We start from the raw sequence: 17,275 nt of genomic DNA, 5'->3' as shown, positions 1-17,275 counted from the left end.
GGCGCAAATTATCCTAACAGCGTGAAAATAGCGTCAAAATTTTAACTCGGACTGAAACTTTGGTCTCACGTTTGTCCTTAATCAACGATAGATATAATTGTCGCATGCCATTATGTGTGATTATTTTTATACAGAACGCTTGAACATAGGGATTTGAAAAAAAAAAGATTATTGCAAGTATCTGCATTACTGACTCTCTTTCTTTCTCTCTCTTTGTGGAACGGTTGTCCTCGAATACGCGCGTTCTTCCGTGCTTCAAGTACATTTCGTTGAATGAGGAATTTCTTACGTTTTCTCAGCTTACGATTTCGTAATCGTTGATAATAGGATACCGTGTTACATAACGATCCACGCTTTCAGGAAATCGTTTCTTGCAATTATTATACAGTCGTGAATAATTATGCATCGCGGTGCGCTCCCCACCGAAGTGATATTACCGCCGCTCACAAATTTTTCAACCATTACTCGATTTAACAATTATACCGCTTACCATCTCGCGTTTATGAAAGTGACGGAGTTATTACTATTTTCTCGCTTTTCCAGCGGACAAATGTGAAAAACGGCTGTAACAATTGCACGGATAAATTACAGAATATCCGTGTCAGCCTGTGAATTCTACATAAAAGATCCAGTACGCACGCTCCAATTAACTTAGTTTACGTTCCGCGGTCATCTCAATTGGATTATGTCATCCGACAGAGAGGGAGAAAAAGAGAGAGAGAGAGAGAGAGAGAATATACGTACGACGTGCGCGATATATGGGAGAGATCGTATTGGATTATATTATAGCATCATTCGAATTCATTGAACCGTACTCATGTGTCCGATAATAATATCAAAGCTGGTGCTCAACTATCTCTACGATCGCTGGAGAGATAATAAAACAAATAAAAATTTTGTAACAAATTTTAGAGGCTGCATTGTTGCGAAATTGGCGACAGTCGACTCATAAAATAGAGTATTGAAGCGTTGCGTTTACAACCTACATGGATATACAATGAATAATGCATACGTATATATGTGAAAGTAACAATTACCAAACCGTTTTAGCGATTATAATTACAAAATAGAGAAGGTCGTAACCACTTTGAAAAAGCAATTTATTAAAAAATTCACACTACCAATTTATTGTTAAAAACGTCTTACATATTAAATAGCTGAGAACTTTGCAGGTTTATTTTTCTTTTTCTTTTTTTTTTTACGGTACGGTGTAGTAACGAGTTTTCGCTTCCTGGAGTCGCAGAATACTTTTATGCGACTGTGAAACATTTCCTGCCCGATTGCGCGATTCGCCCTAAAAAATGTTACGAATTAACTTGCGTCTATTATAGCAACACACTGTCGGGGGACAACACGCATAAATCGGCGAATTATTATATTACAAATATCTTTATTTTTATAATTCTGGAATCAAAAGTCAGACTCAAATATCAGCGAATACAAAAGAGAAACGTTAATCATGGTAGAAATATACAAACGTTCTTCCCGGCTAATAATACACACACGCACATACGCACATACGCACGCACACACGCATCATGTAATATATTCTCATAAGAATTCTCTGGCACTTATCGAATTAATCATTTTTATCCTTCACTAATACTTGTATGCGTAAAATAATTTGTAACCTTGGTACAAATCGTGACCAATTAGCCCAATTAACTCGATTTCTCTTGGCTTTCTACAGCATGGTAAATTTCTTTCATTACATACGTACTATCAAGAGTTATCTGAACGTCAATTTTTTTAGCAGCAGAAACTATTAAGAAACGTATCAATTGGCTAATATATTTCCATTTCTTTATGAGCTTTACAAAAACGCATTAATACTTTCGATCTCTGTCAAAAATAACACTGTAAAGACACTGTGACAGATTGGTCAATAAAGTTAATGAAAAATGAAGTATAATAAAAGGAATATATTTATTTTGTACACGGACAAAATTTTCCTCAACAGGAGTCAGGAGTATTCGATATTTTCAACAATATATTCAGATCATCCCATTTTTCTCAATAGAGGAAGGCCTTGCATTATATATTGTTTCAATGTATATTATATAATTAAATGAAAATATTGTAAATTTTTGGAGTTGTTAATAGGATATGTAAGATCGCGAGTCTTAAATAACGTCTACTTTCATGTTTATAACATCTAATTAAAAAGTCTTTAATGTATTTTTATAGGTTATTTTGTTTCTTACCACACTCAGAATATTCTCATCATATATCCAAGAATATAATACACATTTTATAATAACTTATGAAAATAATCTTTACATAATAATCTATATAAGTTTTACGAATTCCATGAATGTATAAAACTACGAATTATGTTTCGCTAAATATTAATGATTAAAAGTAATAATGATGATAAAAAATAAGAGTAATGAAATAAAGCTCTTAACTAAAAAACAGAACTAAATTCTTTTTAATCGTTTTTTTTTTTTGAAGATATTTCTTCATAGCACATTAGCTAATAACCGTACTTTTATCATTTGTGTTCGATGAACTAGACAGTCATTGTCAGTACCTTTGAGTATAACCACTGCAAAAACTGAAATTGTGTTCTAATAAGATTACATATGTAACTAAATCGTACATATTACACGTATAAATCACTAATGAGATATTCAATTGCAACGTAAAAAAAAATATTAAACTAATAAAATATATTAACATAATTTGTTTTATATTGAGAATATATCGGTATGGCCATATCAATAGAAATAAAGACTGTTTCATATTCACAGGTTATCGCTATATGCACCGATGTTAGAAAATATTTATCATATACCTTAAAATTTAACAATTGTCACTATGAAATTTCTCGCATGCAGTGTGTATGAGAAAACTTACAGTCTTCATCACTGTAGGACTAACAGTTTTATAAAAAGGACCAAACACCTCCTACAAAATGGTACACCTTCTTCTCCTAACGGGTTCCGGAGGCTCGAGAGCCGCTAATATTGCTTCATCAAAGACATTCTTCAGTCCTTTCTGAAATATCAAGAAATGGTCAATAGTATATCATAATATGAATCATTTATCTTAGACATCTTTACATATGTCGTGTGAACATTTAACAATTATATTTACATATACATTTCTTGCTCTGCAGCAAATAAGATCAGATCACAGATTAGCATATATATATGCATGCATATATATATATATATGCTAATCTGTACAGCGTACTATACCTGTGTAAGAGCACTACATTCAACATATTTCACGGCTTTTAATTCTTTAGCAAGTTTCTCCCCTTGTTCGCCCGAAATCGCCTTTTGTTTGTTCTTTGCGAGTTTTTCAGTTGTCGCAGCATCGTCTCGTAAATCAATTTGCGTCCCGACCAACAAAAACGGCGTTTTCTGACAATGATGCGTTATTTCCGGCACCCACTAGTAATACATTAAAATATCAGACTATTAATCGGACTATTAATAATATTATCCTTACATTTCTGACCACGACAAAAAAAATGTAACAATGATATTCTTAATTCCGTCATACCTTTTCTTTAACATTCTCAAACGATGATGGTGACACAACTGAGAAGCATACAAGAAATACATCAGTTTGTGGATAACTTAACGGACGCAGACGATCGTAATCCTCTTGACCTGAAAATTTCATAATTCTTAAGTGAGTTTTTCTTAATATACACAATGTTACTCTCTGTTATTATTTAATAATTTAATATATGTTGAATTTATTTTATTGCAAATAATGTTATGCATTAATGACAATATTTACCTGCAGTATCAAATAATCCTAATGTGTATGGCTCACCACCAATCATGACAGTGACTGCATAATTATCAAATACTGTTGGAACATATTCGGATGGAAATTTGTTTGTGGTATATGAGATTAATAAGCAAGTTTTACCAACCGCTCCATCTCCCACTACAACACATTTTATTGTCTGCATTTTCGATATTGCCGAGTGTTGCCTGTAAAAAAGAAAGAGACAAAAATTACAGAAAGATATTCGGTGCCCATTAATGAACATTCTGCATAATAATACCACTAATATATTAACTCAGATAATATTTTCAATGATTTTTCATTTTATATTCCAATATAATTCTTATATAAACGTAATAAAATATTGTACAAGTGAAAGTAATAAATTTATCGTTTATAAAATAATTCTTATTTTTATAATAAGAATAATATTTCTTTATAAATCATAGATATCTCATAATCTCGTTAGGAACGATAAATATATTTTACAAATTCTTTATTAAAAACAAAAGACTTAAGGCTATTTGGTTTATGTTAGAATATCTAATGTATCTTTGAATCATATTTCTTTTTTTCCAGAGGCATACATATCATCCAAAAAACATAATGACATATTAGAAACATTAAGTGACGTATTAAAGATATATTACGACGTAATCATATTACATCATCATATTTGATAAATGATATTTCATCATGCTAAATAACCGATGAACCACATCGAATTACACAATATATCATGATATTGTTGTTTTAAAGTTTTCAACATTCACATATAATTATTCAACATTATGTAGCTTTTTAAACATGCCTTCCTAATGGTTTTCCTAAAATATTAATCTTTATATTGAAATTAAATTCATATATATAAATATAAAACATAGCGAATGGAGTTTAACATTAAAGCATCAATATAAATATCGAATGTGTGGAGTCTGAGAAAGATAAATCGAAAAATTCGATATATTAAGTTGTGACTTTAAGTATATAGTTATATACATTCTCCAGAATACAATGGCGATTATTGATACCGGCGAGCGCGAGTGTTTGCTCAAGTGAGCGAGGAATTTAATCAGGAACGCAACAGCCGGACCGAGCGGTGGTAGATTATTGCTTGCAAACCTCTTTCTCACGAGAATACCGCCGCAAATTACACTTGTACACCCGTCAAAGGGACGCAAAGAATCGGCGCGCGCGGAGAAGTTGATTGTTTCGCTGATTCGACAAATCACCGGAACACCCGGGTGTCTGTCTTTGTGCTTCGAGCTTTGCGTTTCGCGTCGAATCCACCGAGCGAAGAGCCGTTCAGCGATCGGTAAGCTCGCTGCAAAGTGGCACACAAGCACGCTGGAGAATTGTTTTTGGAGTCGCCATTTTGATCGTTTATGTCAAATACACCGCATCGTACGACGAAATTGCGCGATCCGTGACACCTCGCGACACCCGGGATACCGATTCTCTCGCGTTCTCGTCTATCAACGGCGAATTTCAGCGCAAACAAAGATAAAAATCTTAACTTAAACACTCACGCGCTCAACTGGGCGTCGACACTGGACAACGCTTTATCCTCACGGAGCTTTTGGTTTTCCTAGATGGACGTCACGCCGATAACGCGCCACACTTAAGGCTATCCTGCATAGATTCACACACGCATACACAGGACCGTTTCCATAGAAGTCAACACACTCGACATGCAGATAGCAGGGCTTGTTCCTTTCTGCTGCACCGCAGCAAGGAAACTTATCAAGGCATCTTTCATCGATTTTGTGGTATGTCCGGATATGATGTAATCTTAAAAACAAAAGATACGTCGTTTTTTTTTAATATGCTTTCTCATACGTTTAGAGATTAAGGCAATTTCTCGAAAGTAATATCAGCATACTGAAAAAATAATTTGTTAATAAATATGTTAGAAAGATACAAATCGCTGGACGATGTTCAGCGCACACAAAACATTTTACAACGGTAAATTTGTTTCCAACTATATATTTTATTATATACATTATATCCCAGCAAACACACAACGTAATATGTAATATATCTTTTAGTTGTAATTTCTTGTCCAACAATTTAACTAATATGTAACACGCGTTATATAATAATTACATTATCGAGTAAGAAATCACAACTGACAAGTATGTTATAATGTGTTTGCTGGGATGCATAGAAATTAAAGATTTTCTTGTGTCTTGATACATATAGGATGTTCAATAAACCATAACTTCCGCAAGAATAAAAATATTGTGGGTTTGAGGATCATTTTATAGCTTAAAGTCCTTAATTTACAAATATATAGTTATATAAAGTTCACTGCTTTTTTACCGTATTAGGCGAATATCCATCGTAGATTAAGGTCTATCAAATGCGAAAATCTTTGACAAAATTTATTGATTTGCACGATGTAAAGATAAAATTAAAAACAAGTAAAATTTATATGATTGAAAGTATGATACATGTGTAAATTAAAAAGATGCAGTGTAAATGCTCCATTACATGCGTCGTACAATGAATATTGCCGAATGTGTCGATTGGCTGTCGGATAGAGAATGTATAGGGTCCCTGACATTTTCTCTAGATATCCTAGAAATTCTCTATCTGAAAGTTCACTTTTCACGTTTCCGCCTTAGAGAAAAATTATACGATCGCTGCTCAATTCAGCTAAAAAGAACAGACCAATTGTTATGACTGACATCTGTTCTTCAAATCTGCACTGAGTTACACCATCTGTACAAAATGAGTACGCATTAAGAGCGTACCTAAACATTCGTAAATATTCAAAGTCAAGTATAACAATATATTATAACGAAATCGGAATGAAACTCGTATTTCGAATAACAACTTACTACTACAATAATATGTTATAAAACTTCTTCGATATTATTATATTTCAATATTGTGTATTGTGAAGTCTCAGTGATAATAGAAGACAGAATGCCCTTACCAGCTGCATTAGCTGCTCGCCTTGCAAAAAGAGGATTTATTTCTGGTTCTGAGAAACATGGTACGTTTAATTCTAAAAAACTATTTAGGCAATTACTATTTCTGAAAAATTTTATCACTTTCTGAGATGATTTACATCTACTTCTATGGAAGAAGATATTATGTTACTATCGTGTGTATTTTTTTTATGTTAAACCATCAATTTTGCAGAATCTGGAAAGAAGGAGGCAAAGAAGAAAGTGCATGAAGAAGTAATAGCCGAGGATTATGATAATGCAAAGGAAGAAATCAATCAGATTGACTTATCCCAAAAATTTATGGTACGTGGAATTATTAGAGGTTAAATAAGAACACTCCAGATGATTGTGCATCTCTAGATATATAAAGAACATTTAATATTTATATTCTTATATGTGTATGTGATAATATGTATTACATATTATTTTATTTAGGGTTACAGTGGATGTCCTAATAAATATAATATTTATCACGAATGTACAAAGAAATGTAAGGAATTATGGGGACTGGGACACGTACAACCTTCTGACAAATATTTGAAACAGCAAATGAAGCTACTCCAAAAGTATCCTTTACCTGAAACTTGGAAAGCTGTTTATGATCCTGGGTCGTGAGTATTTAATTAGAAATTTGCTAGCTGTGCACAGACATATCTATTTTATAATCATTTTTAGGATTATCACAGTAGTAACATATGTAAGAAAATTAATCTACGACTTGTTTACAGTGGGCAACATTATTATTGGGAATGGACATCTGACTTGGTATCTTGGTTACCACCAGGTCATCCGAAATTTCAAATGTCACAACCTGCATCACAATTACGAGAGGAATTGCATTTGAAGGCAGGCGATCAAGATGACAATATGTCCAGCGATGAGAGTTGCAGCGACCAAGATGCAATGGAAGTTAGTAATTCTGTAGATTTACAGCCTACATGTTACATAAGCATCATGAACGAAATTAAACAGATTCAACATGTAGGAATAACGTTTCTTCAGGTGGACGAGCCTGATTCTAAGAAAGATAAAAAGATCGAAAGCCGTGCAAGATACAAGGGACCGGATAGCAAAAGATCCCCGAGATCCGATAGAATAGACAGCAAAGATAAAAAAGACCGAACGTTAGATCCTATGGATCCAGCGTCGTATAGCGATATTCCTAGGTATATATTTCATAGAAACATGTATGATTATTATAAGTACATTATGTATAATTATATTATGATGTCACAGGGGGAAATGGTCGGACGGATTGGCTAGACACAACGAAGCAAAAACGGGTGCCGATACAACTGCTTCAGGACCTCTCTATCAAATGAGGCCGTACCCCAGCCCGGGCGCGGTACTTCGCTCAAACAGAGCCAACAAGGCGGAGTCAGAATCGTCAAATAAACCGAAAGTTGCATTTCCGGAGAAACCAGAATAAATACGCTAATAACGATAATAATGGGACTTCTATGTATTTTTTCCACACTCTGAAATTATTTGTTATGAACTGTATTAACATCTCCGTGGCCACTAATGTAGCACTATGTTTCGTGTACGAAGTAGTACACCAAGTGCAGTACTATATATCATACATACATACATCAATCAATGGCTGTGAATGTGTTAATTATTCATAAGGTTGTTATATTCACAAAAGCTGGTATACTATTTATTAACGATCAACAGCTTCGTGAGGCATTCCATCATGCAATATTACTTCGGCATGTCCCTTTTTGTATTTTCATCTACTTCATCGATCTCAAACAGTAACTATAACTGAATATACGAATCAGTTAAATAATTTGTTTTCCTTTTCCGCGAAACCTTGAAATTAAAGTATCATATTATCAACTTCCCGCTGATTATCCTAATTTCGCTTCAAGGCAAACTTTGTACGTGTAATCTATGTTCTGAATATTCCTGCCTCGGTTGCATTCAAAATGACTGAGGTTTATCGTCGAACGGATCTATTGGTAATATATTGTTGATAACCGGTTTACGAACAGTCTTGCAAAGTCTCACCTGTCACCTGTCCTTCCAACTGTTTTCTTCCGGCGATGTTAAAATAGTTCCCGAGGAAGGAGTTAATTCTTACGTAGGTAAACCAATTTGCCTTTTTCCGACGCAGTCCGTTAAAATGGAAACATTTTCCGACTGTGCTCGACTGGTTAAAGTAAACATCGATACATGCGCCGCGGGGATCGATAATCGGTACATCGGCGCGTGAACTTTCGTACCGTGTCTTTATCTAATTTTGTATCACTTGACTGTCGAAGAAGATAAAGCTCGCCGCGGTAAGCCGAGTGAGGAAGGAGTGAGGCGGACTAATCAACGGAATTTATCATAAATGCTGTTACCACGGCTCAGGCAGCAGTTTACCGTATTTCGTCTGAGCGGTTACGTCGGCTAATAAGATCCACTTCGATACATCGCGCGGCGGCGGCGGCATTCTCTAACGGATCCGCGCCAGGATTTACGAAAATGAGTGTCAGTATCGCGACGACGATACTCCTCATTTTTGCCATTGTACCTGCCTATGATAACGCGAATCTGGGATTCACGGAATTTACTACCGGTGAGTTGATTATGCGGCCGATGTTTACCGGCACAATTTATGTCGAATTAATGCCGATATTCATTCGATATCGATTCTATCCCATACACTTGATCCGACGTGAACGTTCTTAGGATATCTTTAGGACGTTCCTTGGAAGTCTGTGCTGCACGGGATGAAGCCCCGAAAAATTATTGGACGTCTTAGAATGGCTTTCCACCGAGCTCTGATTAATCTAATTGACGATTAGCTCGACGGAACTGAGCAATCGCATCGATCAATTCAGCTAATTGACATCGTCAATTACATTAATCAGAGTTTGGAAGAAAGTCTCTCTAAAGAATATCCGTCACTTGTATTGTCTCTGCGGATCCAATGTTATTTTTATTGGCATTTTACACAAATGAAGCAGAAGAGAAAGAAAAGAAGGACATATTCAGTATAAATATCAAGTAATAATAAAATTACATCAATATTATTCAATGATTTTCCACTCGACTGCGTAATTGTTACATACAATACGCGTCATATTGCATTTACATTGCTCGGGTGAGAAATTATGACGTTGATGTGATGTTACCATTACTTGGTGTTAATAGGGTGATAATTTTCAAAGGAATATAATTTTAATAATTTTACATGGACCTTGATAACAATAAAAAGAAGGAAAAGGGACAATGATGGAACGCTCGCGCTTCAGTTGTGTAAAGCTATGAAAGCTTTGTTGCGCGAGTATCCAAGTGCAAAGTGCCGAGATTCGACGGATAGCTCGTGCGTCGCTGTAATTCATGCGCATTCTAAAATCACTGCTATAAGTGCATTCTGTCGCCTCATCATAATCTTAGAACGCGTCTCGCGTCTCGCGTGCGATGTTACAACGAAGCGTGTCTTTTTAACGCTCGGCGCATTATTCTCAAGTAAAAATGAATTGCCGCCCATGAAGTGACGACGGAAGTAAAAGTGTTTTCAGTAATTAGCTCGTGTATGTGTCGCAAGAAATCATTTTTAATTTACGTTTACTTTTAATCTGTTAAAAAGTGTCAACAAGAAACTGTCCCAGCGAACTAACCGACTAACAATGACATAATATCAATGTTATAATTTCCACTCAACGATATTAATGCAAAAAAACGCGTGTGTTATGTAGTGGTTAAGCGAAAAATTGTAAAATTGATATTATGTTACTGTCAACTTGTGCTTATTAAGTTTATCATCGGCCACTTCGAAAGTATGTTCCTGCCGCATACCGTTGCAGTGTTATCGTAGTGTTATCGTCTAAATTGCACAAGTGTATACGTATATAGTTCGAATTTTGACGCTCACGAATTTCGTCAATAGGATGAAAATATCACGAAATGTAACGTCTAATATACTTCTCGAATCTTCGGGAGCTTTTTTTAATATGCTTCTCGAACGTTCTTCCATTACTCCCGTCGACGTTTGATCTCTTCCTCCATACAAAAGGAAGAACAATTCCGTTGGTGTGAACTGAACTTTCCCCCCGTTACTCGGGGATACCAGACGAAAATTCGGTTGTAAGAACGGAAAGATTCCCGTAGGAAGATTTTCCATTTGTAAATTGCTGCCAATTGTCTCAAGCGAGTTTCAACGCAGCTGTGAGTGTTTTCACACAAGTGCGGTCAGTCGCGGTAACGTCATTTCTTCACGGAAGAAAAGATCGGTTGAATTAACGCGACGATGAACGAAGAAGCGTTTGGTCGAAGAAGATCAAATTCGATTCCAGAACGAGATATTTTTAATCAAAACCGGCTTTGTTTCGTTCATTGATCCCGATATTCATAGTCAGATCTTATATTCAAGACCGTCTTAAGTTCATCTTCAAATGCTTACGGTTGGTTTCATTGGCTACGGGAGGTCCGGAAATCAATCTAAGACAATCTTAAGTACAAGATCTGAATACCGGTCATCGTTACGTTATTTTCAACTAAATTTTTTTCTCCGTGTTGTCACTGAATTTTCATCTAATCCCTGTTCGGTCGCGGCAGCAACTGGGTTTCTTTTCCCGCGTAACACAGAGGAACCTTGCTTACTCGATCCAGATGGGGACCAACGTGCAATTCTGACGAAGAGCAATGCCGACGTTCACGTGCCGAGCCGTCTCGCCAATGGTATGTCCGCGGAAGACGAGGTCTCGCCGCTGGAAGACGGCAAGGAGGAGTTGAACTGCACTCCGCACTCACTCAACGACTTCCCAAAGGACCTGTTTACCGGCGAGCAGCGAAAACAGGGCGCGGCGGTGCTGCACGCCTTTTTCGCCTTGTACTGTTTCCTGATGACCGCGTTTGTTTGCAACGATTACCTGCTGCCGTCGCTCGACTGCATTTGCACGCACATGAAGATCAGCAGCGACGTGGCGGGTGCGACCTTCCTCGCCGCGGCGAGCAGCTTCCCCGAGCTCTTCGTCAACGTGATCGGCACCTTCCTGACCGAGTCCGATCTCGGGGTCGGCACCGTAATGGGCAGCGCGGTCTTCGACACCTTCGCCACTCCGGCGTGCGGTGCGTTATCGGCCTTTCATGTAAGTACAATCCGAAACGCGCAATCGTGTACATCGGCGGATGTCGCCACGGATCGATGAGAATTCCGATACGAAAATCTCCGCTCGCTTATCACCAATCTATTCAATGGTCTATATATAGGCTAAGTTATCTTCGACTTCCGCTTGAGCGCTACGCATTTCGGAAAAGATAGGAAGTGAGAGAGAGAGAGAAACACGTTGGAAGGATGCATGCAAAGAACTCATTCCCGGTGCTGGTGTTCTCTTACGTAAACGATCTGTGGAATCCGTGGTATTTGGGTTTATATGATAACTGATTGCGAATACACACATGATATGTACGAGCGCGCGCTCCTCCGCGTAAACTACGACCCATATAGCGTTAGTGATCTCAACGCTGATCCGCGATCCTGATCGTTTCCTTTAATTAACAAAGTACCTGTCGTCTTTTGTGCGTCAACACGACAATGAGGCGTCGTCAATCAGTTTCATTCGGAACATCGCCGATAAGCAACCTTATCGAGACAATACGCGGTCTATTGACCTTTCAACAACAGACGTTTTGTAGGTCACAAGCGTTTTGTAGGTCATAAACTGCATCTTAGAAATTTGCATATCAAGTATCTTTTTATGTGGAATCGAATCTCATTTTTCATTTTCAAATCCGAATCGAATCGAATGAAGTCGAATCAAGTCAGGACATAACTTTTAATTAACAATCTGATCATTGAATTCAACGTAAAGATAATGAGGAAAGACTTCGGTAGAGAGGAGAGAGATTATCACCGATCTTGTCAAATTAATTAATTTTAAAGTAAGATATGTATATTTAAATATTTAGAGTAAAATTGATTAAACATATTTTACTTACACGGGATAACAGTAATTAAAACAGTCAGATGAAAGATAATAAATCAATTATTAAAATATTTTGAAGAGCGTTGATATTGTCGGCCGTTTACAATCAATGCAAAAATTAATGCTGAATGGTTTTAGAAATGCAGTTTCATAAAAATATATAATATACTGCGTATTGTAGGTACATACGCGCATCTACGAGACTTACATCGGAATAACTATAAATTGTAAAATTAATATTGCGATATTTTTTAATTATTCGAATCATAGGAATTCGAATCCGAATCAAATCGAATGAAATGAAATTCGATTCGATTCGAACTCGAATAATTCACACGTCTCTAATGCCTAATCCCTAAATAAAAGCTCTTCGTTCTGTACCTGCATATGTAATATTTTTTAGATACATACTTTTATTAATTCTTTTATGTGAAGCCGCGATTTGCTTTCTTTCGTGAATAACCTGTTATCGTTGACACTTAATACTTGAACTTTGAAATATCATTTTGGATATCAATTATCATTTTAGATTTTATTGTGCTTGATGTCGAGGCGGAAAATAATTTTTGCAACATTTAGATTAACAGTGTCTTTAAGAAGAAAATTTTCTTGGAAATAGGAATATCCTGAAGCATATATACAATTTCTTTCATTTTTCTATCGTGTGCGCGTGTTTAACGCGTTAATTGGAAATTGTATCGTTTATTGGCTTTTTAAAATCATACATTTATCTGATCTGATTATTTAATCACGTCTACCTGGACGTATCTAAATCGATTTTTGATAATTCTGAAGCGCAAAAAGTCAGGATATCGTTTTTACGTGTGCAGGAGTGATACCGTCGCTTAACATGCTGTCATCTCATATGAAGCAATCGCGGTAAGGAATTTCTTGTTATGTAATATGCTCAATTGAAGAATACGGCGACAGTTCAAAAGAAGAGAGAAATTGTAGTGCTAGAAAATTCCATGTAAATACCGCAACTCGAAAAATTTGTCAAAAGGTACAATGGCATTTAATTTTACTCGTTATTCCTGTTGAATCTCGCTGTACATTTAATATGATACAACGAAAGCATCGACCGTTCGCGTCATCATTTGAGAACCTTTGAATCGAGGAATCAAAAAATTATCTCACATTTTCCCGGTATCACGAATAATGTCGTATGATGTCTTTTCGAGACGCGATGATTTGCTTCCTTTATCATACTCAACTACTTGTCAGAATAAACACATCTAGATTGATGTGGCGGGTTTTTATCGCGATATGAACGCTTGAAATCCGGAATGCTAGAATCCATTTTAACCGACATCCACATTATACGGTGATTTTACGCTTATTAAATATTATACCTCATTCTGTCGCTAATTAAAACCTGATAAGATACTGACCTAGGTTCGTTCTGCGTGCGTGATAAGTTCCAGATTAGTACTTAAGTCGATATATTTTTGCGCTATTTGCACAAATTGTATCACTCTGTTATGAAGTAAATAACACGAAAAAAATCTCTATTATTATCTTTCTTATTATCGCATTTTCATATCATCGCGGATGATATCTCAGTTTTTCAGGAAGTCCGCGTATTTTTTATTTTCTCTCATGTTTCTATATTTAATTATAATATTATTATGAACTGGCCAGCTGTATGAACCCCGACAATTACTGACTGCGATTTTCAAACATATGCATCGCGTCTGAATACATAAGTAAGCAGTGGAAATCACAGTAACTCTAATGGCGATGCAGATGTCATGGCATACGTGCCGATCGATGCGTGTTTCGTGAATTTGAAAAAGAAACGTGTGGAGGATTATTATTCGTTAATTCTCTAATCGATTTTCCATTTATCTATTGATACATGCCGAGAGATAGCGAACTTTTGTGCACTGATTGCGCCACACAATTTTTACAAACGGTACGAAAATAACTATCTTCTTTATTCGTGTTTTCCTTAGCTATTCTTCTCCTTGTATCGAAGTGCAACGATAATATATCGTTCCACTTCACCACGAACAGTTTATCGTCCCATTAAGATTGTGTTTAAAGACCTAATTCCGCTTTTTATTGACGTCTCGCAAGAGACATAAGAGAAGAACGTTTCCGAAGAGAAGGAAACTCCTCTCTTACGAAGACCGCATAATCAATTTTGAGATAAACATTATTTGTATTTTTTATAGCTCGCCTCGAGCTCGCAATATTGCCGGAGCAAATAAAACTGTTGCTTTTTCATGTTCTCCAACAGGCGATACAATTAGAGTGGCGGATATTAACTCGAGATTGTATATTTAACGTGATATCAGTGGGCACTTTGGTGGTCATTATGTGGGACGGCTGGATCGATTTGTACGAGGCGATCGTCCTCGTAATATTGCTGATCGCTTATTTGACGATATTGTTTTGCGGCAAATACTTTGTGCGCTGGTACAATAAGTTCGTACACCTGTTCGCCGGCAGCACCGGCGGTACCGCCTTTTCCGGAGAAAAATGTAAGTGCTATCAACGAATTCTTGAAATACTCGTCTAATAATAATCTGTACGATATATCTTGTGCGATATGAAATATTCAAGCGAAACAGAGCAATGGCATAAATATTGTTTGAACTTGAAACCTAGAATACTAACCCTTTACAATAAGACTGTGCTTCTAACTCTACGTGCGGAGATGTGCAATGATTAAAAATGGGAAATTCAAAGACTTTTTAATGTATTTTTATAATATAAAACAAATTGGAAATTGATAAGAAACAGAGGAGAAAAAATTTGTAAAAAAATATCTAAAAATATCTTGGAAACTCGCGTTAATATTCTAAGGATTAACCTATATTTTAAAAAATTCACAGAAGAGGCAAATGTTGATTAGCGTAACTCATGTATGATTAGAGAAAAATAATAGAAGAAGAGCACCAAAACTGACATTCGTGTGGTAAACCGACATATTCATGTTCCACGGCCGTAAAGTACTGAACTCTGTCGGACAGAACATGAATTTCGTCTACAAGTGTAGAGTAGTTGGAGCTGAAGTGGCAATTTCTATTTGTAATCACGTTCGATTGTGTTACCAGCATTGTTTGATGTCTTCGTTATGCTGAAGTTTCTGTTAATCTATATTTTCGTGCGAAAACGAAAGTAAGAAATCAGCGGTAAATAAGTTACTTTCTAGAAGCGTCGATCCTTAAAGACAACTTAAAAAATAGTCGTTTGCAAGGAAATATATGTATAATAATTTTCATAAGATTATCTATTTTTGTAGAAAAGTGTTACTGGTTTGCATCCATACGTGTAAATTTTAATTTTATACTTTCCACAGAGCTTTAGAGTTTAAAGACAAAATGATATGCCGGTTTTGTTGCCTCTCCTCTTTTTACACACACACACACACACACGCGCGCGCGCGCGCGCGCGCGCACACACACACACACATGTATATATTAAATATAAATATATCTAATAATTTAATATGTGCAAATATACATAGAAAATAAACGATATGAAATCGTATGTGATATATCTTTTTAATTCGGTGAACGAATATCGAAATTCTCGTGCTTGCTTTCAAGTTCAAACAAGTTGCTCAAGTGTGACCGTCTGTAATCAGAAACTCGTCCATCTCCGCAGTATTGTTTACGTTGACACGCAAATACTTGTCGACAGGTGATGGCGTATTTCGGTATAACCGCGTATGCGTTCATCTAAGAGTCTAGGGAGATACGTGGACCGCCTAAGTATGAACTTTGCACTTTGTTATTCGACAGCTCCGAAGAACACAGAAGAGCCCATGATCGACGGTCTCTATAGACCGTATTTTCATGGCGAGCTCGTAGCGGAATACAGAAGGAAAAGCGTTACGAGCAACGGAGCTCGGAAGCCTTCCGCTGATCGCGGCGCGGAGGCGCAAAGTCACGTGGAAACGGCGGAGGAGTACGTCGAACCAGGTACGCGCGTACCGCGAGCGCGTAATCTGAATTGCGAGGACAAGCTCACTTAATAATATGAATACGTGTTACTATATTACGATAAGATAATCCCGATGTCAGCAGAATGGTAAATCGCTATGTCCTTCTGTGGACGCTCTCGTTTTTAGATACGCCCTTTGTGTGGCCGAGCGGCGGTACACTAGCCAAAATCTGGTTTTCGTTTGTATGGCCTTTAAAACTAATCTTGTTCGTTACCGTACCGGACAGCAGGTACAAACGATGGAAGAACTGGTACGTGGTAACGTTTATCATGTGCGTCTTATGGATCGCGGTCACCTCCTACCTGGTATCGTGGATGATGACCGTTCTCGGCGACACCATAGGAATCTCGGACTCCATAATGGGTCTCACGTTTCTGGCCGCCGGCGGCAATATGCCAGAACTCATTTCGATCGTGATACTTTCCAGGCAAGGTGAGCAAGCGGATGAAAAAAAAACAATCGGTTCCGGCACGGAAAGAAATGCTTTTATATTAATAGAATTTGATCAACAGCGTAGCAATTGGAGTAAATCTTCTCGATTCGGTAACAGTATTGTTGGAACTAATACCTGAGTGATCGATTAAACAAGGCAGGATGTATTAGTTTCGATAATATCGTTGTTGAATCGAAAAAAGATTTATTCCAATTGCAGCAATTATCGTCAATTCACACGGAAAAAAAGTGCTAAAATC

The 17,275-nt window shown here is 36.7% G+C and overlaps 3 protein-coding genes across 6 annotated transcripts in view; 2 read left to right on the top strand and 1 right to left on the bottom strand.

The window, feature by feature from the left end:
- Nucleotides 1-1,113: 1,113 nt before the first annotated feature.
- On the bottom strand, nucleotides 1,114-5,370 carry LOC106752132 (cdc42 homolog). Of its 3 annotated transcripts, none has more exons than XM_014633594.1 (6): nucleotides 5,280-5,370; nucleotides 3,757-3,956; nucleotides 3,514-3,623; nucleotides 3,204-3,401; nucleotides 2,860-3,000; nucleotides 1,114-1,294 (listed from the first exon to the last, which is right to left on the bottom strand). In XM_014633594.1, exons 2-5 carry the CDS (start codon nucleotides 3,932-3,934, stop codon nucleotides 2,911-2,913), a joined length of 576 nt encoding a protein of 191 aa, XP_014489080.1. In that variant the 5' UTR covers nucleotides 3,935-3,956; nucleotides 5,280-5,370; the 3' UTR covers nucleotides 1,114-1,294; nucleotides 2,860-2,910. The 3 variants fall into 3 exon arrangements, with proteins under 3 accessions (XP_014489080.1, XP_014489078.1, XP_014489081.1); XM_014633592.1 differs by lacking the exon at nucleotides 1,114-1,294 and adding an exon at nucleotides 1,371-2,557; XM_014633595.1 differs by lacking the exons at nucleotides 1,114-1,294; nucleotides 5,280-5,370 and adding exons at nucleotides 1,371-2,557; nucleotides 4,873-5,129.
- Nucleotides 5,371-6,466: 1,096 nt separating this feature from the next.
- LOC106752102 (polyglutamine-binding protein 1) lies at nucleotides 6,467-8,311 on the top strand. 2 transcript variants are annotated; one of them, XM_014633517.1, is made up of 6 exons: nucleotides 6,467-6,751; nucleotides 6,901-7,010; nucleotides 7,143-7,318; nucleotides 7,436-7,616; nucleotides 7,710-7,873; nucleotides 7,944-8,311. In XM_014633517.1, exons 1-6 carry the CDS (start codon nucleotides 6,682-6,684, stop codon nucleotides 8,134-8,136), a joined length of 894 nt encoding a protein of 297 aa, XP_014489003.1. In that variant the 5' UTR covers nucleotides 6,467-6,681; the 3' UTR covers nucleotides 8,137-8,311. The 2 variants fall into 2 exon arrangements, with proteins under 2 accessions (XP_014489003.1, XP_014489001.1); XM_014633515.1 differs by having other exon boundaries at nucleotides 7,436-7,873.
- A 794-nt stretch (nucleotides 8,312-9,105) lies between these two features.
- LOC106752113 (sodium/potassium/calcium exchanger 3-like) overlaps nucleotides 9,106-17,275 on the top strand; it is an 11,010-nt gene continuing 2,840 nt past the window's right edge. The window contains exons 1-5 of the mRNA XM_014633551.1: nucleotides 9,106-9,273; nucleotides 11,313-11,791; nucleotides 14,871-15,114; nucleotides 16,381-16,560; nucleotides 16,710-17,015. Of these exons, the coding sequence (XP_014489037.1) occupies nucleotides 9,180-9,273; nucleotides 11,313-11,791; nucleotides 14,871-15,114; nucleotides 16,381-16,560; nucleotides 16,710-17,015 (1,303 nt within the window). The 5' untranslated portion in view covers nucleotides 9,106-9,179. The remainder of the gene's footprint in view (nucleotides 9,274-11,312; nucleotides 11,792-14,870; nucleotides 15,115-16,380; nucleotides 16,561-16,709; nucleotides 17,016-17,275) is intronic.

This window comes from Dinoponera quadriceps, unplaced genomic scaffold (assembly GCF_001313825.1).
Source record: "Dinoponera quadriceps isolate SergipeBrazil2010 unplaced genomic scaffold, ASM131382v1 scaffold365, whole genome shotgun sequence".
In the NCBI taxonomy this organism is placed as follows: Eukaryota; Metazoa; Arthropoda; class Insecta; order Hymenoptera; family Formicidae; genus Dinoponera; species Dinoponera quadriceps.
The sequence above is the reverse complement of the archived record's forward strand: the minus strand, read 5'-3'. Positions and strand labels throughout refer to the sequence as shown.

Bases quoted from the DNA above. Each gene is read 5' to 3' on its own strand.
- LOC106752132 (XM_014633594.1), bottom strand. From the start codon at position 3,934: ATGCAGACAATAAAATGTGTTGTAGTGGGAGATGGAGCGGTTGGTAAA. The intron at 3,624-3,756 runs GTAAATATTGTC...TGAAATTTTCAG, and splicing joins AGGATTATTTGATACTGCAG to GTCAAGAGGATTACGATCGT. The intron at 3,402-3,513 runs GTATGACGGAAT...ATGTATTACTAG, and splicing joins TTGAGAATGTTAAAGAAAAG to TGGGTGCCGGAAATAACGCA.
- LOC106752102 (XM_014633515.1), top strand. From the start codon at position 6,682: ATGCCCTTACCAGCTGCATTAGCTGCTCGCCTTGCAAAAAGAGGATTT. The intron at 6,752-6,900 runs GTACGTTTAATT...TCAATTTTGCAG, and splicing joins TTCTGGTTCTGAGAAACATG to AATCTGGAAAGAAGGAGGCA. The intron at 7,011-7,142 runs GTACGTGGAATT...TATTTTATTTAG, and splicing joins ACTTATCCCAAAAATTTATG to GGTTACAGTGGATGTCCTAA.